The 25,859-nt window shown below is 35.0% G+C and overlaps 1 protein-coding gene and 1 long non-coding RNA gene across 4 annotated transcripts in view; one reads left to right on the top strand and one right to left on the bottom strand.

Annotated features, from left to right (window-relative positions):
• The window catches only part of LOC129790968 (titin), a 33,630-nt gene extending 19,623 nt beyond the window's left edge, over window positions 1-14,007 (bottom strand). For all 3 annotated transcript variants that reach the window (XM_055828828.1, XM_055828829.1, XM_055828830.1), the window contains exons 1-6: window positions 13,916-14,007; window positions 8,431-8,651; window positions 2,399-7,388; window positions 1,770-2,331; window positions 1,097-1,696; window positions 863-1,008 (exon numbers count right to left, since the gene is read on the bottom strand). In XM_055828828.1, the coding sequence (XP_055684803.1) occupies window positions 863-1,008; window positions 1,097-1,696; window positions 1,770-2,331; window positions 2,399-7,388; window positions 8,431-8,651; window positions 13,916-13,975 (6,579 nt within the window). In that variant the 5' untranslated portion in view covers window positions 13,976-14,007. The remainder of the gene's footprint in view (window positions 1-862; window positions 1,009-1,096; window positions 1,697-1,769; window positions 2,332-2,398; window positions 7,389-8,430; window positions 8,652-13,915) is intronic.
• On the top strand, window positions 56-25,382 carry LOC129790973 (uncharacterized). Its single transcript, XR_008750644.1, has 3 exons — window positions 56-111; window positions 12,209-12,399; window positions 25,311-25,382. It is a non-coding gene; the product is annotated as an uncharacterized LOC129790973 (long non-coding RNA).
• Window positions 25,383-25,859: the final 477 nt, after the last annotated feature.

Here is a 25,859-nt window from a genome sequence, read left to right as displayed (position 1 = left end):
TCTGGCTGAATGTAACTGTTCATTAGATCATGGAAAATAGAAAATTTTAGAAGAAAATATGTTATTTTTCTGCATTCACATAATCTCTTCACTTTTTTGAGTGAATTTTTAGTGAGTTTTGATAATTAATTCTGGGAATGAAATTGTGGAAATTTAAGAAAATTTTTAAATTTTTTTTTAATGACACTTATTTTCCTTAATTTAAAGTCTCGAAAAATGTTGAAGAATTAAACGATATCATTTCCAGGATATCCGCAAAAAGGAAAAATAGGTATTTTCGGAAAGTTCAAAATCTCGTGTCCTGAAAAATACTTAAAAAAAAAGCATTTTTGTACTTTTAAATAAAGATTTTTAAACTGGAAAGAAATAATAAAATATCAATAGTTTCTAGGGCCTCGTTTGGATAATTCAAATCATTTAATCCTATTTTAGATATTAGGATTTTTTTTACAAATTTTTTCTTCCTTTTCCTAGCTTTATTGAGTGATTTGAAGTCTTTAAAATAATCTTTCATCCTTTTTAACCTTCTCAACTTATTTTACATAAAATATTTTCTTACTTCTTTAAATTACGAATTAGGATAATACAATTAAAATTTTATAGGTACAAAAAGTGCTAAAATGACAAACCCCTTTAAAGAGAAAAGGCGATGATCTTGTCTAAATAGGAAAGCAATTGAGTTTTCTGCATGTTTTGGTGTGGAAACAAAATCCTTCACTGAGGGGATTTCTCAAGTGAATTTTTGCCAATAAGTCTTTGGCCTTCCCTTGGCTAATCACAAACTGCTTATTTTTGCATTAAAAAAAACCTCCGGAAATGTGGGAAATGTCTATATGAGAAAATAAAAAGAAAATTATCTCACCTGCTGCTTTATGGGTTGTCCGACAATTTTATTCATTTCCTGTGGCATCATTGACTCCATTCCAGCCATAAGGACGCTGGCTCCTATGAATTTATTCAGGAGAGCTCTGGCTTCTCGGTCTTCCACACTATCTTCGGCTTCCTCCACTGAAATAAGGGGAAAAGGGGTGGGTAATGAAGTGATATTGGATGTCTCTCAAAATTTATTTTAGTTTATGATCTTGAGCAGTCGTACCGTTGTCGGCGTTCCTCATTCGATCGAGAACATCTTGAACGTCCGTGACTTTACTATTGGCACTGTTGAGAAATGATCGTGTCTCCTTGCTCGTGGTGGTTGTTGTTGTTTTGTAACCACCACCATCACCACTGATTGTTTGTGTCTTTGTCACAACAACCCTCCCTTGTTGCTTCTCAGATTTTACCGGCTTCGTATCGGAATCACGTCGATCGTCACGACGATCCTCTCGACTTGTCTGCGTGCGAAGGATAAGCCCGGCTTTTGGGTAACTCTGCGTTGTTGACTTATCCACAATGGCAGCTTCCTTCTGTATAAATTTCTCACTCAGCTCCTTCACAGAACCACGACGAACGACTTTCGGTGAGGTTTCCTCATGATTTTCACCTATTTTTTGGGTTTTCGTCACGCTGTGAATTTTTCGTGATTGCTCACTCTCGAGGAGCTTATCGCGAATCTGTGCGGGTGATTTTTTCTCAGCTTTCTCACCAAACTGATCAAAATCTGTTGGGTCTGATGAGTAGAGCGTAACACTGCGCTGTCCAACGGGCTCAGAACCATTCATAGAATGATAGGACTCTCTGATGATGCTACCGGATACTAAAAAAAGTAAAAAGCATTTTTTTAAATGAGGAAAAGAATTTAATTTTTAGGAAATAATTCAACTTTTTACCTTTAGTTGTTGTATCACTGGATGACGTATTCTTCTTCTTGAGAGCTCTCAGTCCAAACAAAGGCTGCCCATTGTCATCTGTAGGTCCAATCCCATAACTTGATGTAACACAATCAATGGATTTTGGCTCAGACATCGTATCAACGGTCCTGGTGCGTTGACTCTTCGTATCACTGACTACCCTTCGACTTGTATAAGTTCTATTTGTTTCCGATGCTTTCTTCAAAATATTCTTTGTCGCCCAAATGGGTTTCTCATCCTTCTGCTCAGGAATTATCGGACGTATCTGTCGTAGATTTGGAAGGGATTTTGGTGGACTAGGACTGCGTGAGATGTGCTTCTCATAAATCTCAATTGTTTCACTTTCACTCTTATGCCCATTTAATTGCGTATGTTCTGCTGCTTCAGATGGTTTCCCACTGATTTTTCGCGGTGAAAGCTTCCGGGTTGGACTTATTTTTCGCACAGAAGTTATCTCGGACTTACTTTCCATTTGCTTCTTCACCAAACGAATTTGTGCTCGAATCCTTCTTCGTTGCTCATAGCCCGTTACTGTTTCCAACTGGAAGGAAATTTAGGAAAGTTTTAGATTTTTTTAAAAAGGAAATTAGCTTAATAAAGATCCTTACCATTCTTTCTAGCAGTTCAAGATCAAAGATTTCCTCTATGTGGGGAATTTCGGAGCAACTGGACTTTCTTCGCGGTTGCGAAGTCTCTGAATCAGTTCTCTTTAGAGCAACTCCAAATTTGACGGTACTTCTTGGATTTCCATCGTAAACTTCCTCTTCCTTCTTCTCCACTGAAGCCTTTCTCAGATTGCTCTTGTTAATCTCAATGGAATCCTTTCGTGTACCGGTCATGTGTTCAAGAGAACTAACAGTGTGACTCATGTAAGATGGGAGAGAATCCTTCCTTTCGAAGATACTCCTTTTAGCTCCAACAGAATCCCTGGGAGATGCTTCACTTTGATTCGCAGGCTCAGTTGGATAAGCTGGAGTCTGGTATGCAATCTTTTTCACACAAACTTCCTCAACAACTGGTTCAATGTCATCTGTAGTCTTTGAAAGCTTTCTTTCAACATTCTCCTGAGACTTCCTTCTGATCTTCTCAGTCTCAAGACGTGAAGATGATATTTTCTTCTCAAAAATATTCTTTCTTGTAGCCACAGCATCCTTCAGGTATGAAGGGATTGAATCATTTGAATTCTGGAAAGCACGATCAAGTTCCCGTGGTGTGTCTCTGTTGTGGGGCTCTGTGAGGAAGAATCCTTCAGACTTTGAAACTTCTTCCGCAGTTGGTTTCTCTGGTACCTTCTTCTCCTTGACTCCAATATCTGATAACTTTGTAGACTTCTTACCCTCCCAAACGGAAGGACGAGAAAGGATATCACGAGGCTTAGAATCAGGAGTCTTATTCTTCTCAAATACAGCCTTTGCCTTCTTAACAATCTCCGTACTCCTCAGTGTAATTGGAGATGAGGGAACTGTGGACTTCTCTTTTGGAGTATAACGATCTTTTATGCTTGATTTTCTTGTTGGAGTTTTCTCATCTTCAAAATCTCCAAATTCTTCTTCAGGCACCTTCTCAACTGTTGGTGGTTTTGATCGCGAAACCTGCCTATCGATCTTTGCCACAAGTTCCGGTGATCTCTGTGGCGTAGATTCAGAGAGCTTTTCGGCTCTTGTTCTGAACTTCGTAACCTTCTCCGTGACACTCAGTTGACTCTCATCATTTACCAAATCTCCATTTTCAGTACGTGTTTCGGGAACAAATGGAGCTGATACTTTGGGTTTCTTTATTTCTTCAGCTGTCGAAATAAACTTGGTTACTTTATCGGTAACACTCAACAAGCATTCTTCATCAACGCGAATTGAATCATCCTTTTCGCGTTCCGGTGAGAATGGCGTAGATGTTCTGATCTTCTTTACTTCTTCGGCTGTTGTGATGAATTTATTCACCTTATCTGACACACTCAGAAGACATTCGTCGTTCCTGAGTTTATCATCAATTTCAACTGAAGATTCCTTAACAAATGTTGATGTCTTGTCGTAGTTGGAGGTTTCTTTGATACTCGAAAAGAGATTCACCTTCTCGGTCACGGACATTGTGGTATCATCTTCGGCCACTTCGGTAATACTACAACCGATGTAGTCGCTCGTTTCCTCTTCGAAAATTGGAATGTTCTTTATCTTAGGCTGCCGTCTTTCGTCATCGGGTTCGTGGATATCATCTGGATATCTTGGTTTCCCTGTGTCTTCTTCCGGAGACACGGGAACCGGGATTATTCTATTAGGTGATGGCTCACGTGATGACTTTGCCTGCTGAATATCAACGATCACATCAACATCTTCACTCGTTTTTGTTTCAATGTGATTCGTTGCTGTAAGGTTGATTGTTTTCGTTGTGATGCACTTTGTGGGTCGCTTCGAATCGACTTTTGTTGGTTTTTCTGGTGTTTTACTAGCAGTTACCTCCACTTCTGGCTTCGAGCGTTTTCTCGTTGATGAACGGAATGTATTCTCACTTGTTGATCTTGCCATCTTATGAACAGATTCCTTTTCTTGGCGTGAACTGTAAACTGGAGCAGATTCCTTACGCTCAACTACCGGAAGTTTATTGATGCGTCTTGTTATTTTCTCAGTGGTCCTTGTAACTTCTTGCTCAACCTGGGGATTCTCCTTTTCTGAATCTTCAGCTTCTGAGGAATAATCGCTATGAGTGATCTTTTTGGGTTTCTTCGTTGTGGGCTTCTCATCCTTAGGCTTTGTCTTAGAAGCCACAGGAGAGATGGTTATCTTGGCCGTTGTAACGTGCTTTGAATCAGTAGATTTGACTGATTGCTTCCTATCTGGGCTCTTATCCAATCCCGTTGATTTCTTTCTTTCACCCAATGTCTTTTTCTCAGGTGCCTCCTTAGTCGTTACAATCGTTGTCGTTGATTTTCTTTCCTTATCATCTTCTTTTAATTCCTTCTTGATTACTGTCTTTGAGGATTGAGTAGTAATCTCGGTTACGGATTCCCTTTTTATCTCATTCTTGCTGGACTTTCTCACCGGTTCAGGTTTTGTGGGAGTTTTCTTACCGCCACGATCACCAACTGATGGCTTCCTCTCTGGACTCTTATCCTGAACTTTTGCATCCTTTGCTGAATCCTTTGTCACCGTAGTTGTCTTTATTTCAATATTTTCTGTAATTTTACCTGATGGTTTCCTCTCGGGGCTCCTATCCTGAGGCTTTGAATCTTTAGGCAAATCTTTTGTGGTTGTTTTAATCTCAACTGTTTCCGTAACTTTTATGGATGGTTTCCTTTCAGGACTACTTGCAGGAGTTTTCTTAGAAGGAGAAGAAATCTTTCTTGGACTTTCACTGGGTGTCTTGGGCTTCCTTTCGGGACTTTTGCTGACTTTATTTGCATTTTCAACATTGATCTCATTGGCGAGAAAATCAACGGTATCCTTTGCTTGAGATGTTTTCTCTTGTGTCTCAATTGCAGTTAGAATGTTTGTTAGATTTTCTTCTCCTTTAGCTTGAATTTCTGCTTTATCGGACATCCCAAGGATTTGGCGGCATCTTTCCTCGTAGGTCTCACTTCTGGTCAGCTGATGTCTTTTGGATTTTTGCACAGTTGTCTCCTCGGAGGTTTTTTCAATTTCAGTCACATCTTCTGTGGTTTTCTTCAAGGAGCTCTTTCTTGGCTGAGCAGTGGGAGTTTTTGCTGGTTTCTCAGTCACTTGTGGAACATCCTGGACAACTTCATCACCATAACCCTCAGCAACAACTTTTTTAACCTCAGTGGTGGTGTTCTGTGTTGTTGATTCAGTATTTATAAATTCTTCCGTGGTTTTCTTGACCTCTTGAACTTCTACGCTTTTTGTGGTCTCCTCTGTGTCAAGATCTGTAATTACTTTGCGTGTCTCTCCATGATGGTAAACAATGTCACTCACAGTGCTTGTGGGAGAAGTTGAACGTGCAGAATCCGTTTCAAAATCCTTGAGTGGTTGTTTAGTTGGTGATCTTGAATCCCTTTCTGCAGGCTTCTTGCTTGCCTGGGTGGGTCTACGAACTGGAGAAGGCTCCCTCACGGGCACTCTATCCTTGGACTCTGAACTCTTCTTGACACTCTCAACTGTTTCCACTTCAGTTGTCTCCACAAGAGCCGACGGGCGCTTTGTAGTGACCGTGGGTGTTGACCCTCGCACCTGGCGCCTCTCGGAACTGATCGTTGATTTCTGGTAGTCGTGAGTCGTGAGATCACTCTTGCTCTTTGTTACTGTGTTTGAGCTAATGCGACTTATATCGCTGTCCCGTGATGGACTACGACGTGAGTGAATCTTATCCAGTGTTGTGCGTGAGGATTTTGTGCTTCCACGATCAGGTGAAATAGAACGTAGAGATCGTGCAAAGGCATCATGAGCTGCATCCACTTCCACACTAACACGCTTACTAATGTGATCCTGACGGTAGTCCTGCTTCTTTATCACAAAATCCTCATGATGGCTCTCCGATGAATCCACATTGAAGTATTCGAAAGTTTTATTTGATTGCGGAGAGAATTGAGATGCCTCACTTGGAGCATAATCATCGGCGATCGTTACATCAGTTTTGAATGTTTGCTGTTGAGATGTTTCATGATCATGATGCGATGTCTCACGCAACTTTTCCATAGTCTCGCGCGATTTTGTGGCAGTTTCTTGGTGCTTCTTCTGCACATCATTCGATTGCAAATCATGTGAATGGATGCTCTGGTGATCATTGTCCCTAACATTGGCCGTATCATCGCGAATACATTCAATTCTCTGCTTTTGGGCACGCTCCTCCGTGATTGATCGCGAAGACGTGCATTCTTGCTTATTCGATGCCGATGACCAGACCTTTGAGGACGCCGATCGTGTTTCGTATTTTGTGGTTGTGACGATCGTTCCATCATCCAGGGCTTTTGTCTCAGTGATCATCTTGGTATTGGCATCGGGATAGTCAATCTTTCGCGATATTATCTCACCCGGCAATGCGGCAAGGCGCTCAACTTCTCTCTGGTGACTCTCAGCGGTCTTGTCTGTTGTGGAATGTTGCTTAGTGGTTGTAGTGGAGATTTTGCTCTCCTGCCCACTAAGCTGTTCATTTTGATAGTCACTTGCAGATGTTGTGAGTGATGTGGTTGACTGTTGCTGGACATTTGAGCGCGATTGTGTCGATGATGTATTTCGAGTTGATTGGAGCAATTCATCGAATTCGTCGGCAATATTTCTGTGATCACGAATAGCTTGATCTCCGGATGATGTGTGTTGGGACTTAATGACACGAGACGAGGAGGTGACTGATGTTGATTTACTCTCAGTCCTTCCACTTGTTTCATCCCCCGTAACCGTTGTTTCCTGGAGGAGTGTATTGGACGACTGGCCGGCTGATGTGGTGTAGTTGTTGTCATCACCTTCACGGGTCACCGAGGACAATTGCTCATTGCGCCCGGAGAATGATGTCTTCCCACCTGGTACGTCTTGAACACCGGCTGTCGTTGCAAGTGACTGGGTCGTGTGAGTTTTTCCGTCGTTTGTCACTTCCGATGATGTAACAACATTCCATCCACTTGTATCTGGCGCCACAACATCAAACTTGTAGTCTCTGCAAAGAATACAAACCAAATGGCCAGCTTTTATTTGCGGGCGGAATAGTGCGCAATGCGAGGAAGAAAAGTCTTGTGTGTGTCTCCAAATGAGCAACACACAGCATGAGAAAATACGCGAGAAGGCGAAGAAAATAATTCGTTATAGGGTGTTCCAATTTATATGCTTAAATTGTCGATTAGAACAAAATAAAATTTTATTTCCGTTAAATTAAATAATCTTTAAAACAAATTAAAGTATCTTCCTATCTTTTAGTTATTTAATTGCCTCACAAGAATTTTATTAAAAAAATAAAAAGACAAAGAATAAGAGTGGGCTCTCGTGGTGCACAAATATAATGGCCAGTTTTATGTATATCTGGAGAACAAAATTAGGAATGTTTTCAAAATTTTTTTTGCTACAACAGTTTATAACATTCGTGCATTTTAATTGTCATTTAAAAGTAAAACTTATATTTAGATACAAGAATCTGTCCTAGCCTGCACTCGAACCGGGGTTCAAAAGGATGAAAACCTATCACTCTTTCTTTATACAAAAAATTCTCAACTTTTATTTATTTATTTTTCAAATGAAATAAACTAGAACAAAGAAATATTGAAAAATCCGAAAATTTTGCTCTAAATCTCTGAGAAAAAAATTAAATCCTAAATAAGAGACAAAAATTAGTCATCTGGCTACAACTAGAAACTAGATGATTGTGCATAGATTTGATTCAGGATTGACGAGAATTCATAAAATCGGCAGCCAAGGATTTATGGATTAATTCTAACGAGTCCTTACAATTTTGCCCAAATTGTCTAAATGGGTCCTGAGGAACTTCCGGAAGGTCCTAGCATCCTTCAATTTCTTTTTAGTTTAAAAATTTCAGCTGTTTGAGCGGAATTTTGACCGCGTAATTTTTTTTTATATTTCGATCAATAAAACTGTTCCTTTACTCCATTTTCCAGGATGAAATCAAATTTTAAAAAATTATATAAAATTCTTATTGGAACACCCTTTATACTATATAGAATAATATTACTAAAGCGTGGGAAACTCACCTTGTGGGACTTTCAGAATCGCGAATTTCTTTTGATTTGAGACTCTGAAATGACTGATCGACCAGAGAGTCCCCGTGACTGCTCCCAAGTGGACCCTTGCCCATTCCAATGGTGGTTGCATCCATTTCACCGGTATAGAAATCTCGAAGGCGATTTTCGCGCAATTTGTACATATGAGCACGAATCTCCTTCTTCCTTGCAAAATCCTCCGTCTGCTGCCACTGTTTTTTTTATTCGTTCCCAATTTTTTTTTCGTGATTTATATCGGAGATTTTGGCGCAACCGTATCGGAAAAGAAAAGAAAAGAAATTTATATTTATAATTTTTTCTGAAGCATTAAGCACCTTTTTTTTCTTCAACTTCTTATTCAATTAATCCGATACACTTGAGCTCTTTTCATTAACATCAAATGATGTGTGTGTGCATTTTTTTTCTCCAGTGTTCACCCAAAGTCCATTAATATATGGCAAAATGTGCCACCCAAACTCAGTGTGGGTCGCTTGAAATGGGATTAAGATTTTTTTTCATCTTTCAATTTCACTCAGAGGCAAAAAAGGTTAATTATTTTGCCCACCAACACGGAATTTTGAATGCAATTTTCCAAGAAAATGAGATCTCTTTTTGCCAATGAATCACTGAAGAATTTGGAACTTCTTGAATATTTTTTTGCCAATTTCCGGTACTTTAACGATCATTGGAGGAAGTTATTGCAATTTTCGAAATTTCACAAAATGATTGATGAATTCATGCGAAGATTTCACTGAGAAACTCACAAATTGAAAAGCACTGGGGCGCAATTAAATGTATCCAGAAGAAGAATATACAAGGCACTTGAACGAAACACACAAAAAGGGTTAAAAAAAAAGTCTTCTCTCTCTTCAAGAACTTCACAATCCAAAAGGCACTTCACGTTAAGTTCCTCCTCTAAACAATCTTTCTCGCGAGGTAATCGCCAGTCAACTGACTCAGTGTCCGGAGAAAGAACTCTCCGCAAGTCCACTGGAGTGTTGAGCATGAGAGAAATAGCGAAGAAGAAGAGGTGGTTTCTTATGTGTATTAAAGAATGTGTGTTGTACATGTCTATGTTTTCACCTCACCTCCGTGGACAAAAAGAGTGTCTGTTATTTAGATTTTTTAAGCAAAAATATATAGTTTGGGTTGAAAAGAAAAAAGAAGTAATAAAATCGAATAGAATATTATAGTGGCTGTTTAATCTGAAATTGGTTGCGATAAATGGCACTTTTTTCGTCAATGCCCACCACAAATGATATTTTATAGAAGTTGAACGCGATAGGTTTTCTTTTAATTATTTATCAAGCTTTTATAGGTGATTCCAATTGGGTGGTTGCTTCTCAATGAATTTTACTTGCTTGTTCCCGCTGATTGTCACCAGAAATGTGCAATCATAAATTTTAAACATTTTAATTGAATTTTCATGAGGTGTGGGTGGCTTATGTGAATTTTGCAAAGAATTTTACTTCTCTACCTTTGCTGTAGTTAAAGCGTTGAGAAAAAGAACCAAAAGCCGGAATTGATAATGTGAATTTATAACTAGGTGAGATAAAGGTTAATTACAACCTAACTTGGGCTATATGTTAAACATGTTAGGGAATTAAAATCTCATTGAAATTCATCACTAACTTTTATTGATACTTCTTAGAAAAAATTATAATTTACAGGTAAAGTTGATTAGAAGTTAAATACCAACTGGATAGTGTGCTGAAAAATTTATTTAAATATTGGCAAAGGAATATAATTTAGCAGGGAAAATCAGTAAATAAAAATTAGTTTTGTTAATTTCTTTTACATTTCATATTAGGATAATTTAAATTCTTTGGTGTTTATTTTTTTTTTCACAAAATTTGACAAACTTTCACAAATTACTTCTATTCTAACTTAAGGAGCAGTGAGGTTTTAGAAAAAAAAATAATTTTCGATTCATCAAGGATGTCAGGAGTAGGGACAGGGTAATAGGGGTAATAAATTCTACTCAGGTGATGTTTTATCAATCTTTTTTGTTAAAATTAAAGAAAAATGGAAATAAATTGAAATAAATGATGTAGGTATGACATTTCTTCTAAGCAATACTGACATTTGACGTTTTCATTACAACTGTTATCATTTGCTTTCTAACGATTGACGTTAATTGTCTAACGATTGATATTTTTTCTAACTTCAATGTACATCTTAAGTTAAACGTTTGTTTTCGCAATTTCTTTTATTTTTAACGTTTGATGATATTTTCTAACGTGTGCCGCTTCTTATATAGCTATTGAAAATCATATTTTTTCATGAAATTTCTCGAGAATTTCTTGTCTAGAAATAATTTATTGCAATTTTAAATGAGAATACCTACTGAACTTTCTAGGCGTTAGAGAACTCCAAATGACTGTCATAACTGCTTCGCCTTATTCTACTAACAAGAACATCTAACTCGCCTTAATTTTTTTTCAATAATAGAAAAAAAAAACTATCCACACACTGCAAACTCTTCCGCCAAAAAGTAACTTTCTTGTGTAAATTGATCAATAAATTCTTGTTCAAAATTTTTATTGTTTGCCATATGATCACACATCACTGAGGGAGGAAGAAAAAAAGCACAAATCGCAAGTGTGGGTTGTGTCTCAAAGATACATTTTTTTTCCTCTCAGGTCGCACTCTTCTAGAATGTCTCTATATGGGCCCACGCGCGCAAGAAAAGAAGTGGCGCAAGCGGGGAAATATTAGCAAATTGTTTTATTAAAACTAATGCGACAATCGTCCAGTGCCTTGAAGAGGTATTATATAAAAAAATTAAATATTTCGTGGGGTTACAGCTTCTGATTTGTTAATGCATTGAGGGATTGTGAGAAGGAAGATTGCCATAAAAGTCACTTTGTGGCGTTGAGAGTATAAAAAACATTAGAAGATGTGACTAACATATGATTTTTCCTTGATTTTACGCAATTGGTGAATCCCTCGGTGAATTCATGGTGCTTTTGTCCATAAATGTGGATCAATTGCGCATGGGAATTTTAATTGTTAACCCACTGAGTATTCCCACTCATATTGTTTGGCTTTTTGGTGTGTGATCCCCAGCAGGAGGAGAATGTTATCTGATACTCGTGATCTTTGGGTGTCTCATGGAGCAAATATTGGGTGTTGTTGCCATATAGTTATGTAGGAATGAATTTTTTTAAGCATTGTGGAGTTGCATTTTTTGGGGGAAAAGAAATGATTTTTCTTTTTTAAATTGGAAATGAGACTGTCTCAATAATCCGCGGGATGAAATACCGAGTGACTGCACAATTTCGCAGCATGGTTGAAGATGTGTCTGGTAGATGAGATGGTAAGATGGAAGAAGCATAGAAAAAAAAACGACGTCAGAGAAAATGTGGACACAATGGTGGAGGAGGGAGCATCTCGTGTCTGAAAGGGGTTTGAGCAGCAGAATGTCATGGGTTTATGGTCAGGAGAACCGGTTCTTCTGGTTAAAAAAGACGAGCAAAGAGGAATATTTATACAGGAGAAGCAAAAATAAAAAGATCATGATCTTTGGAGCGATATGAGAAAAGTTGTGGTTGCTCTTCTCGCTCTCGATGCTCCCCTCGCGCACATAAGTCTTGTGATGGTGGTTTAATTTTCTGCGCGCCAATGTTGGTCTATATTTATGCTAAATATGTTTGTTACACAATCTAATCAGCATCTCGTGGCGTCAAAGTGTGCTAAACCATTTAATATATTTTATATATTCTTCCTCACTATATGCTTTTATTCTTCACCTTCCTCTTTCTTGCAGATCCGCACACACCATCATTTGTTACACGTCAGTGAAATAAACAATGCACATCTTCCGCCACATCCCCAGAGCATCGTCGATGGAGATTGATTGGCCTGATTGCTGGACGAGCGATTAATGAGGTTGAAATAGAGCCGACAATCTGGGTGGCGTGAGGAAGTGATGACGGATTGAAGGTAGGAGAATGGCAGGTAATTATGTCTGTGACAGAGCTTTTTTTTCTTTCTTGAATACATAATCTGTGGAGGTGGTGGAGGTTGTAATGCTGTGCGAAGAAGTGCCGAGACGTCTGGCACATGTTTTGATTTCAATCACAAACTTATCTTGTAGTATTGTAGATATTTTTTTTGAAATTCCAAACACAAATATGGGAAAAAGACATTGATTCTGTAAAAAGCTCTCAATGCATAATATTGTGTGGAGACCTTTGGGTATGACTGTACCCCAGGTTGCGCATGTAAAATAAATCGTGCACTAGACACTGCGTGGTCAATTAGTCATTCAAGTAATTCGTCATACTAATCACAATGTAGCGTAATCTTTTTAAAATTCTCACTATTTTGGTTTAAAATTTCATATCAAAATTCAAATATGATTTCATTCAGAATTCCTTTATGTTTAGCAAAAGAATTAATCTTCTAATTTAATGCTCTTTGCTCGAAGAAATCTTTGATTTTCCTGGAGTGTAGCTAGGGGTCTATTTAATGGGACGTTTTCGAATTCTTTTTAATTTATTTAAAAAATATTTTAAGAAATAGGATTTTAAAAAATGATGTATAAATTCAGTTACTTTGAAAATTCAAATTATAAATCATAGCATTTAATGCATTCCAATTTTGACTTATTTGTGCAAGTCCATTGTGTTTTTTTCAAGCGTATGACGTTTCTATTCTTACTTTTGACATTTCTTGTCTGGCGTTTGTAACGTCTGCTGTGTTTTTTCAAACATTTGTAAATTCTTTTCTAACGTTTGACATTCCTTTTCAAACGTTTATCATAGTTTATTAAAACATCTGACGTTTTATTCTAACGCGTTTGAATTTTTTTTTTAAATGTTTGACATTCTTTCTAACATTTGACATTCTTTTTTTTTAAATTTTGGCTTTGTATTCTAACGATAAGCTTTTCTTTTCGCATATTTAAGTCAATGTTGATAAAAACTTGAAAAATATCTTTGAAGCTTACGACATTTCTTAATCTAAACGTCGAATTTATCATCTCACCAAGCACCAATACTTTACATTGACGTGATCTCACTAATGACCAAGAAGGGGGACACTGTGAGTGTGAAATGAAAGATTTGTTCTGGTAATTTAATCCACGTGGGTGGATTTGTTGGTTAAATTGAAATTCTCATTCTAAAAATTGACTTAAAGATCAACTGCACTTTTTAATAGTGCTGCAGTCTGCGAGAGAGAAAAAAATCTTTCTTAATGTTTTCTCTTGCAATTGTGCAATGATGGTAATGCTTATGTAGCCGAACCACTGAATAGTCTATCGCAAAACAGTTATTATTTAATTGATTAATAAATATCTTTATTGGTTGGTATAAGAATAATTTAGCATTGATTTATTGCGAGTAAGTTAATTAATTTAAATGAATAGGAAAAGAAAAAAAGCACTTATTTCAATTAAATTTTAGGTGATTCAATGGGAAAATAGAGGTGGAGCATTAGGCAAAAAAAAAGTTTATTAAGCAAAACTCACCATTCGGCGGAGCAATTCTTCATCTTGAATCAATGCTAAATCCGCAGTTTCTGATGCCATTTTCGAGGACAGTTTGTCTCAAGTCAATACGGTGTCCTTGTCCTGTGAATAAATACAAAATATCGTATACATAAGTTAAGAAAATAAAATGTGCAATAATTTATTTTGAGCAAGAGTCGACAAATGTTGACTCCAACGTTTTTATTGATGATGTCATCTTATACTTTTCACTTGAATCACTGCACTGTATATTTCTTTGTTGAGAAAAAAATTGTAGGTATAATGTATATTCTTTGCCTGTGTATAGGGTGTGTAAAGAAAAAAGAAGAAGGAAAATAAACTTTTATATGTCTTCCCAGCGAGAAGAAGAAAAGTATGTGTACTCAGAAAATGTACTTGAATTTTTACGAAAGAATGAAAAAGAGATTCACTCTTCAATGCCACACAGTCCCAATGATCCAACAATACCACACAGGCTTCAATTGATTATTTAAACCGACTCATTGGGTTATTTTCAGGCAAACCACCTTCCAAATATGGTTTTCATACCAAAAATGGATAACTGGGTCTCACTCTCTTATGAACAATTTATGTAGAGAACTTTTTTTTTCAATCATTTTTCGTCCACACTTGATTTTTTTTTCTTCATACCCCAACACACCGGTGTCTTAATCTTCATCGTATTGGAGCTCCTTGAATTTTGCAAATTTTTCAACTTGGAATTTTTAGCTTTTACGAGGATTTAGGTCATTTTTTGTGTGGCGTCTGCGGTCAAAAAGTTTGGAGTGATGAAAGATATTGACACGTGAATGAAATGTCGAATAAAATGTTCTTTAATCTTCCTCTTCGCGCATTGAGTGATTTTTTTTCATGCTCACTCTACCTCCACCTATTGTTGCGCCTTTATGTTATTTTCGTTGATGTTTTTGTTTATTTCTGCGACAGAGAGAATTAAATATGTCGCCTGCATAGAAAGCAAAAGTATCTCTGACCAGTTTTCTTGGGTGACTCTTTCACATTGAATTCGTCACTCGATGCGCGACATACGATACTGCGATGATGCAATTTGAAATTGAGAATTTAAATGCCAAATTAATGATACTATTGTTCTTTATTCATGATGAGGCGTGTAGATGGCTAAATTCCATGTTATGTACTACAAAAGAATGTGTCTTCATTGAGAATTTTTATGTGTCCATTATTGACCCATAATGATTTCCTCCCGAAAATACATCTCCAGTTAAACTCCGTAAAAAGCAGATGCAACAATAAATGAAAAAATAAAATCGAAATTACAGAAGAAATAAAAACTACTGAAATTATAGAGATCAGTGGGGCAATTTTAGACAGTTTTATGTTCATTTTTTTATTGAAGGAAAATTACAGGTAATTATAGGTAAATAAACATGGTTCACAGAGGCATAGCAGGGGAAACAATACTTTTAGACGTCCAAAAGAGACTTCTAAATCTTTCCTAAATATTTGGTTTATAAAACCGATTCTCGGTTGGAATTTTTGTGGTTCTAAAATTTTATTAAAAACCGACGTTTCAGACTTTTTGAGTCTTTCTTCGGGGTATTAAATGAATCAAATTTAAATCACGTCAGGTATCGAAAATTCTCTATATTTTATAATAAAAATCCATAAAGTTAATGTCGAGATCTTAAATTTGAAAATTGACACCAGATTACAGCAATTTATTAGCAAAAAATACATAATCCAATAGGGAAGACTGGGACTAAAAAAACAAGATTTAGTCAAAAATTTTCAATTTATAGTTTCTCCTAATTTATTAGAGTTCAGAAAAATCTTTAAAACTTATATTTTCCAGCGAGATAACAAGATTATCTGAGAAAATATTGCAGGACAAGAAATTTCCTATAAATATAACCTCCCAACGAGACCTACTTTCCCAAATGCTGCCCTATGTCGAAATAATTTCCAAAATATGTCGAAAGTAGCTGCCCTATTTTGGAAGGAAATCATCTTTCGAAATATATTCGGCATATTTCCTTATCAAGCAGCCCAATTTCTGCCCTATTTTTAAGGAAAAAAATTGGGCAGACCAAGTGGAAAATATTTCGAAAAAGTTTCGACCCTCTTTCGAATAGGAAATTGGGTGTCGACAGTCTGTCGAAATTTTTCCTTCCTCCATTTCCTTAAATATTGGGAAAAAATAAGGCAACTTGTCGACTAATATTCGACATGCTTTCGACAATCTTCCCAATTTTTGCCCTATTTCTTCCCAATTTCTGCCCTTCTCCAGATTTTTGATTTCATATTTTGTCAACAGATGGACTTTAAGGTTTAGAGGTTAATGAGCTCAATGGCGTACTTATTCGTGCGCGGCAAATCAAAAATTTACTTGCTAAAATTAAATTCGATTTATTAATTATCTGAGACTTTTGCATCCAAAATAAGTTGACCAACCTGTTTCAGGATGTGTAAAGAAATTTTAAAAATACTTGCAACAAGATTCTGGAAAATTTCATTTTTTATGTGCAATTATAATATATTTAATAAAAATTTGAATTTGTGAAATGCAATGGCATTTTATCGCCTATGGCAAATATTCATGACGGGAAAAGGGTGTGGCATGGTTTTCCAAAGACCAAGCGTCAGGATAAGTCGCAATATAAAAATATTAATATTTATTAATATCGTGTTCCATTTTGTCTTGGCATTTTATTGTTGTCATGTAAAATAACGCCATGGAGGCCCCAATATAATCATGTGATGTGTGAAAAGAGCAGAAGAATATAAAAATATGTTGTTTGAATTGAATATCATTGGAGAGAAAGAGAAGAATAATGAGGAAATCAAGGCAATACATGTCGACATACTTTCGAAAATTTTCCCTATTTCTGCCCTATTTCGACGGTCCGTCGAAATATGGTCGGCCACGTTTCGACAAAGCTTCCCAATTGGGCAGAAATAGGGAAGATGCTTTCGACGAACTTTCGACAGAAAAATTGGGATTTTTTATTCCCCATTTTTCGTCAAGGCGTCGAAATTTTGACCAATTCTCGCCGTATCCCTGCCGACGGATTTTCGAAAATTTTCCCTATTTTCAAGCGATTTCTCTCCTTGGGCTATTGAGGTAAATTTCTTATCTTTTGGGTTTCCATTAGATTGAGATTTATGCAAATTTACTTAATTATCCCCAGTGCCCCCTACAGTAAAACATCGAAAATTTCTATCCATAATTTCAAGTCAAATTTACCCCACACATCTCTATAAAATTCTATAGATAATGTTGCAATATAAACATTTTTTATGCACAGATGTTTCTAATAAAGTAATAATTGATAAATAATTTTTCACCAATTATCTCCCATTTATGTACAAAGAATCATTAGGGACATTGCTTAATTGCATTATCTTGTGCTATTTGCCACACTGTGCGTCCTTTCGCTTGTTGTTGGTGGTGTCACACAGTATGTTGGTTTATACATATAAAAGTGAAAAATAACCGCCAGCATAAATCAGTTGAGAGAGTAAAATCTCTCAATATGGTTAGGTGAATATTAACAGGTTTAAAATAAATGCAATGTCCTCACGTGTATTCCATCGAAACAGTTGAATAACAATGCATACAATGTTGCTATTTCTTAATTTGTCTCACTGCTAAATATTTCACGACGAACTTCACTTTCAATTGAAAGGGTGTTCTTGGAAATTCTTTTTCATCATCGCCGTGTTGTTTCTTATCTTGTTGAATTTAATTTAAATTTATTAACTCTCTGTCGGGTATGTGTCCCTCTTGGACAGGAAAGTTGTCCAAGAGGATGACCAAAAATTGCATTTTCATGTACATTACACACATATATAGGCTGACGAAGAGTATACACGAAATGTGGAGAGAAATACAAAATGATATGGAAGTAGCAACATTTCACAGTCGAATATATGCCATAAATGGGAATAATTGTGTATTGGCGCGAGAAAATGTCATTGAAGAATTATATTTTAATGTTCAGTATAAATTAATAGAGTTATAGCTGCATTGAGAGAGAATTTTATGATGTTAAAAGTTGCTATGTATTTATGAGAAAATTGAGGAGGGCTTAAAGAGTGTTTAAACAAGATAATTACTCTGCAAGACGCATTTTCAAGAGGCGAAAAAACAAAGCCAAAGTAAAAAATTAAAGAGAAGAATCCTTAGTTCAATAAACTCTCAATAGTTAAATATTTAATTGGGCGATTTGGTCAACACAGCGAGTATTTTTTCCCGCGCGAGACTCATTCCAAATCAACCGCAATGCCCATTTTTGTCACACAGTGTGATGTCAGACTCTTAAATTCTAACTCAAGACTCATTCTTTACATGCAAATTGAGCAATTCTCGACGCGCTGTTCTTTGGCTTTTTCTTTTCATGAATTACTCTTTTGCTCCCTTTTTTTTCCATCTCAAAGAAATGCACCTACATTTTGTCACGATCGCGTAGCATTGTAAGCTTCTTGGGTATTTTATTTTTTTAAGTTAAAGAAAAAGCTCTATGCACGAGAAAAGACACGCAAAAGAGGAGTCATAGCACCATAATTGGTGCATTTTGATGTGCATTGTGGTTTCTCATCTCGCGGTGTACCATTCAATAATGATAATTTATTGATGTCACACCAATGAATCGACTTGGCAGAAAAAATGCGTGAGCTCACATATTTTGTACACTTAATACTGTTTCTCTTAACCGCGTGTTTGCCTTTTAATGCTCCCACAAGACTGTAAATTAGTGTTTGAGAATTTTTTTCTCATCGCAATTTGCATATTTCTTTCATATATTACAATTTTCTCTTTTTTCCACCGCACATCCGACATGAAAATCCATCAAATGTGTATGCCCAAATATAACCAATTGCCGATCAGCGTGGTAACAATTAAATGGAACTCGCTGTGAGTACATCTGAATGGAGGATATTGTTTGAAAATTTGCATCTTCTTCTCACATTACTCAATACGAGGTAATGTTTTATTGAATTTACGATGGACATGGCCCCATAATGTTGAGAAAATTGTTCGCAATAAAAATCTTCTTAAATTCTCAATTTGCTAAAATTTATGAATTATGCAAAGTTTCATAAATAAACAAATCAAATGTGATATTACAAAAGAGAGATAAATGTGCACGTCAATTTTCTCAGTACAGCATTGTGATTAAAAGAACAACAAAATGCGTAAGGAAGGAAATAATATAAACTTGTTCTCACAGCAATGAAATTACTTTGTTAATTTGCAGCAGGGTAATTAAATAAAATAACAAACATTTTACTTCTGACAAGTTGTAGAAGTTTAGAAAAATACCAGAGATTTCAATGGGACAAAAGATTGAAATTATTGCAATTTTTTTTTAAAAAAAGTTTTCTGAAATACTTTCCCACGCTTTTTCTTATTACTTGTTATTTTTTTTAAATCAATATTTTTTTATTTATTTAATCAACTGACTTATTTAGTCCAAGAGGTGTTTGTCTGCCGAATATTTCCTTCTGATTAACACTCCTTGCTGAAAACTGAATAATTTGAAATTTAGTACTTTTTAGGCCTTAATTTAGTACTCTTTAAGCTTGAATTAACTACTCTTTATTCTCAATCTGCCTCTTATTGCAACTAAAGGCTCCAACAGATGGACGAGAAATTCCTCGTGCGGTGCGGCGCGGCGAGGTTTTCGTGGCCCATCGTCGCTTCGGATTGGCCGAAAAACGTTCTCGCACGGTGCGGTGAGAGTGTGTGAGCCATCTCTCGCTTCTGATTGGCCGAACACCTCGCCGCGCCGCACCGCACGAGAAATTTCTCGTCCATCAGTTGGAGCCTTAAAAATCGAAAAAATTCTTTGGTTTAAATTTAGTACCTACTTTTTAGGCTTTGATTTTAGTAAATTTTAGACTTAATTTAGTCCTTCTTTGGCTTGAATTTAGTAATTTTTAGGGTTGAATTAAGTACTTTTTATGCCTTTATTTAGTACTCTTCAAGTTTGAATTAACTACATTTTTTCACAATCTAACAATTTTTACGACTAAAAATTGAAAAAGTTATTCGGCTCAAATGTTGTACTTTTGAGTCTTTGGTTTTAATAATTTTTAGACCATATTTAGTACTTTTTAGACTTGAATTTAGTACTTTTTATGCTTAAGCTAATCGGTGTATGTTTTGGACTAAAATCTGAGAAGCATTTATCTGCTGAATATTTTGATTTCTTTTTGTAAATCATCCGAATATTTCCAAAGATGTGAATATTTTCATTCACATAAATACCTCTTGATTTAGTCACTTCGTCTTCGATCAAATCTTTTAATGAAGAGCTTCCATATACAACGCTCAAATATCTTAATTAATTATCTCACATAGCCCCAGTCTCTCCTATATCTAATTTCTCCAATTTATTGAAGATAATCCTATCATAGCGGGATATTAGGTAATTTCTTTTGACTTTATGTATATTCCTAATGAAAAAAAATTTACGATCATCCAAATAGTTCATCCTCATTACATTTTTGAAGATCCTAAAATGAAAACGGGCATTTATGGGCGCAAAATTTATTGGCAAAAATTATTTAATGAGACATTTAAGTGTGGAAATGAAGTCACAGCTGAAAAAATTTATAGTAGCTCTGTGTATTTTGTTGAAAAGAAAAATTATTTCTCTCAATCACGTTATGGTGATTAAGGCACGTTTTGAATGTATTTCACAGCAATAATCTTTTTCAAGCATATTTAGCTGCGTGATTTTATAAATCTCCATCGCTCTCTATCTCTTTCTTGTGAAAAATGATGTGCAAAAAATTTAAATTTCAAAATATGAGGAAATTCAATAATGTAATGTTTTTCCATGGCGCGGAAAGAATGTTTCTGTGTTAACAGTGACATTGATTTCATTTTGCTGTTGGTCGAGAACTTGGTGAGTGAACGTGGGTGATAAAAATGGTCTGATCGTAATAGATGGTGTCCAATTTACTCAAAATGATAGAGCAGAAAAACATATTAAAGTGGGTGCATAATTTCATGTTTAGGATTCGTGATCACAAGTGTTTCAATTAATTAATGATTATTGTAAACTAAAATGGGGCGGTTCTTGGAAGCTGAGGATTTGTCTGGCGCGCAGCATTAATTTATGTGTATATCTACCGTGATGGCAAATTAAATGTCTATCAATTGGAAACAGGTTTAAAGAAAAAAAACTTAGACATTTACTAATCATTAACTTTGGTAGTTTTGTTTAAAAATGTTAAACAACATTTTTTTTGTTTAAATTAAATTAAAAATAGTTTTAAAGAATTAATTCTTTTTTTTTTTAATTTGAACAATATTTCGAAAGGAATTTTTTCGTTTCTATTCTAAATAAATTTAAAACCGCCAAAGAGACTTCCCTTTCAGTTTTTACACTGGAATCAGCTGGGAAAAACGGAAAAAAATTCTCAAAAATATAGAAATTGACGTCACCTTTGTGTTTTTTATACCTTCTATTACATGAAGTATAAAAATACTTTTTTTAAGAGTTATCGACGAAACATTTGCATAAATACTTCGTGCATCTTTAAAGACAAAAGATACAATAGTGACGTCATTGTTGGCATTTTTCGGCAAATCTATAATAGATCTTCTCAGATGATTCCAGAGGAATATGAAAATCCTGTTTGGTGAATTCTAATTTGTTCTTAATTCTCTATTAGATTATGCATGTCTCAATTTTTTTTTCGGATGAGAGGTTTTCTGTACAGAAATGAATAAACTCCTTTCCTATACTGTATGCATTCTGGAGGTATAAATATTTAAAAGCAAAAAAAAAAACATTTAAAATTCATTAGAATCATCATAATAGAGCTTCTAAACGATAAAACAAGCTATAAAGTTTTATCAGATGGACTAGGGATTTTTTTATGGAGGCTCTACTTCAATGACCATCGCTGTATTTAACAGTACAGATTATAATGTTTCTCAGCATATAACATTGTTGAGGCGGTTCTGCTGCCTATTTAATGCTCTCAATTAAATTGCAATGTATACCCATTGAGATTACTATCTAATGACATTTTGTCAGTTTTATCTTCAACTTAAATTATAAAGAAAACATCGAGAGTTTAATCTCTATTTTTATCCAACAGACTGAAAAAAATTAATGAATTTCAAATTTGCAGTGTATATTATTATTATTTTTTCCAACACTTTTTTTTCTTCAGCATCTTTTTAAATGTTTTGGCATGGTGATTCTGCGTGGAAAGAAAATGTGTGTTGGTAGAGAAAATTACTGGGGCATGCAATAAGGCGAATATGCAAGATTAAATTACTAGCAGGAAAAAAACTGTTCTTCGCAGAAATGGGTTTTTTTTTCTTACATTGAAGATGTGACTTCTTTTACGGCATTTTGTAAAACAAAAGAGTGAGAGAGATTTATTATGCTACACCCGTCTAATGGACCCCTTTTCGTTTTAAATTGATAACGCACCCAAAGAGGAATTCTCCTTTTTTTTTTAGATAGAACGAGCCCACACACTTAAGAATGAGAAGAGAACACCAAAAATATTTCTTTTGAAAGAGAAATGCATATAATACACAGAAGAACTTACAATTCCCAGAAATATTTCACTCTGTGGTAAAAGAATTGTACATATAATAATATTCTTGAATGAGAAGAATGGAAAAACTTATTGTCTCTTTTGTATTTTTGTGGATGAAAAAAATATGAAGAAAAAAATCGCAACTGTTTTCGTGGGAAATGAATGGGGCTTTACAATGAAATTAATGTGGTTGTTTTTGGTGAGAAGGAGAGAAAATTGTATCATTTTATTTGCAAAGTGATTTTTTATCCAATTAAACTAGATAATTTTGAAGCAGAACTAAAATACAGTGGTATGCCGTGTGGGTGAATGAAATGATTTATTAGTTATTTTTGCCTCTAATATTTTCGATTGTTGAAAATTTTTCTTCTTAAAAATAAGCTTTATTCAAACGTACCTGTTGCAAGGTTTTTTTTTTTCTTTTAAATGAATTTGTAGTTTGACTCTTCTTCTCAGTAAGAGTGAAATGTTAAGCGTGGCTGCGGAAGAAATTTTTCTTAGATGAGTAGAAAATTGATCTCAATCATTGGAGCGAAAAAATCGAAGAAACGAAAGATTTAGTCAGTTGCAAAAAAAAATCACACAGGATGGTTTATTCTCATAAATCACTGATTTTGGTTTGTAACACGAGAACTTCTTTTCTTTTCTTCCTCTTCCACTTTAATTGCTTGAGTATTTATGATAATTCAATGTGTTGTCTTCCAAATATGATCACCACCTTCTTACAGTTAAAAACATTATTAATAGTGCGAAGTGGTGCTTTTCGCAGAAGAAGTGTCCCGTCTTTCTGTTTTGGGAAAGATCCAACCACCAAATGTCAATAAACTGCACCCACAGACTCTTTTTTTCTTCAACAACAATATTACCTCTCTGCACAAGCAGAGATTTGAGTGTGAATCACAAAACTCCACAGATGATTTTTCTCATCCGGCAAAAAAATTACCTTTCGGTAGCAAACTTCCACAGAGCACAGAAGAAATGATAGAAAATTATTTATTTGAATTTTTATTTTTTTGGAGAAATAGGAGGGGTTTGTTTTTTCGAGAGAAAGATGTGTTTTCCGTACGAGTGCGGTAGAGCAACTGAACTGATTAACGTCCCAACCTATGAATCATATACGACTTCTTCAACAATATCGCCTGAAACTTTATTCTGGGGGATCTGTCTGGCCCTCGTCGATAATCCACTTGTAAGGTGTATGTATTGCGATTCACTTTGAAGCAATTGGCTCCTTGTCGCATTAATACTCCGTGTGACCAATAAGCACAACCATTCACCCAACTCTTAAATCGTGCGTTGAGTGCACATTGAGCCATGTACATGTGCACAGCATTTGGTGCCTTCTACCTTACTTGGATGTTGCTCATTTATACAATGTCCCTTGCAGTTTTTTTTTCTCGAATCACTTCTCACTCTTATGCGACGTGCTTCGAGATTGAAAATGATGTGTGTGTTTCAAGGGGGAGAATCGCAAGATGATGTACTACCTATATAATATTCATTTAATATCCAAACAGCCAAAATTTCTGCAAAGACAATGGTTGCTGAAAAGTTTCCCAAAAAAAGGTTAATTTCATTTAGAATCTTAAGCAAAAGATTCTACAGACCTGAAGAAGGAGACAAAAATTATCAAAACGTAGCATTGAAATCAGGGACGACAGGAAGGGTATTCGAGTGTGTCTAAACACCAATGAGAAACGCATAATAAGTTCAATGCTCAGATTGTTATTTAAGGAGTTCAAAAGAAATTATGTTCAGGGTAAAATACATTAAAAAATAATTAGAATGCGAATTTTCAAATAAAATGTCAAACGTTTGAAAAGAAACGTCAAACTAGAGAAACATAAAAAATAAAATAATCGTTAAACGTTTGAAAAGAAACATCAAATATTAGAAGAAAAATGTCAATTATTTTTTAAAAAGAAATGTCAAATATTTGACAAAAAAACGTTTAAATTCGAATATAAATGTCAAACGTTAGAAAAAAGACATTCTTAAAACATGTAAAATGTTAGAAAAGAGACACTACTCTTTAAAAAAAACGTCAAACGTTAGAAAAGAAATATCAAACGAATGAAATAAAATGTCAAATCATTTTTTAACATCGAAGATACAACAATAGGTATGTTTTTTTTCTTTTATTTATGTTTGAATCCAACTGTAAAAATTCCCAAAAATATCCTAGGTTCAATTTTCATTTAAAAAAAAGTCTTCATGTCCAAGAGATCTTTACAAAAAAAATTGCATGAATTATAGCTACAAATTGATCTTCAAAAAATAAATATTGCAATGGTGTACCCAAGTTACTGAGATCGGTTTTCCCTTGTTCGTTTCATCACTGGAAAAATTCATTTTCATTACAATTTTATGTTGCGCGTTTTGGTTTAATCATTATACCGAATGTACCGCAAATGGAATCGATTCTCTCCAATTTTGATTTCTTTTCATTCTTCAAAGAGTGATATTTTGAGTACAAGAAACACCACTGTGCGTGTCTCGCGAGATTTTAACATGTGGATGACCTCAGACTACACCATAATTGCGTTTTGAGATGCTGCGCTGCTGAATGAAGAAGAAAAAATCCTAAAATGCAAGAGTATCGATGAATTGGAATTATTTGATTGACCACTTACAATAAAATCAATTACAAATCACTCAATACACTACAAATTATCGCTTCACTCTGACAATGTTGGCTTTCTTAACATGAAAAGTTATTTTACAAACTCTGTGTAGATCTCTTTTAGGAGATTCATCTTCAACATTATTTTTTTGTAATTTATTAAGGAACGTGATGAGAATTTATGTAGTAATTAAAGATTTAACTTTTACTTTTCCTCCACAGCACTTGATGTGAATCATACGATGTCTTTTGAAGAAAAAAAATAACTTTAAAAAGCTACAATGATTTGTCGAGGTGAGTTTGACTATCAAATATTACTGACTTGGCTTGTTTCATCCAGTTAAACCATAAAATTTATCAAATTAATAAAAAAGTTTTATTGAAAATCATATTTTACTATGAATCCTCCGCAAAAATTTATTTTATATTTCATTTCAATTCAAATAATAATTTATTAAAAATTTCTCTGCAATAAATTTATTTACAATATAAAATGCAAAATTTCAATAAAATTATAACTATGTGCAGTCACTAAACTGCAATAGAGTGATATTTTAAATAGAGAGAGAAAAAAAAGCTATTCCGTGAGCTTTAAATGCCAATCAATCATTAAATTGTACAAGATTATTTTTTTTTACTCTCGATCATTGAAGCAGCAGCCAAGATTTGCCCATAAATTGATCAAATATGGTGTTACTTACCTTTTAGGCGATAGTACATAAAATCAGTCGTACCAATTGGCAATTTAATTCAATTTATGTTGTGGAAAAA

This window comes from Lutzomyia longipalpis, chromosome 2 (assembly GCF_024334085.1).
Source record: "Lutzomyia longipalpis isolate SR_M1_2022 chromosome 2, ASM2433408v1".
NCBI classification, from domain to species: domain Eukaryota; kingdom Metazoa; phylum Arthropoda; class Insecta; order Diptera; family Psychodidae; genus Lutzomyia; species Lutzomyia longipalpis.
This window is presented reverse-complemented; position numbering and strand designations above follow the sequence as displayed.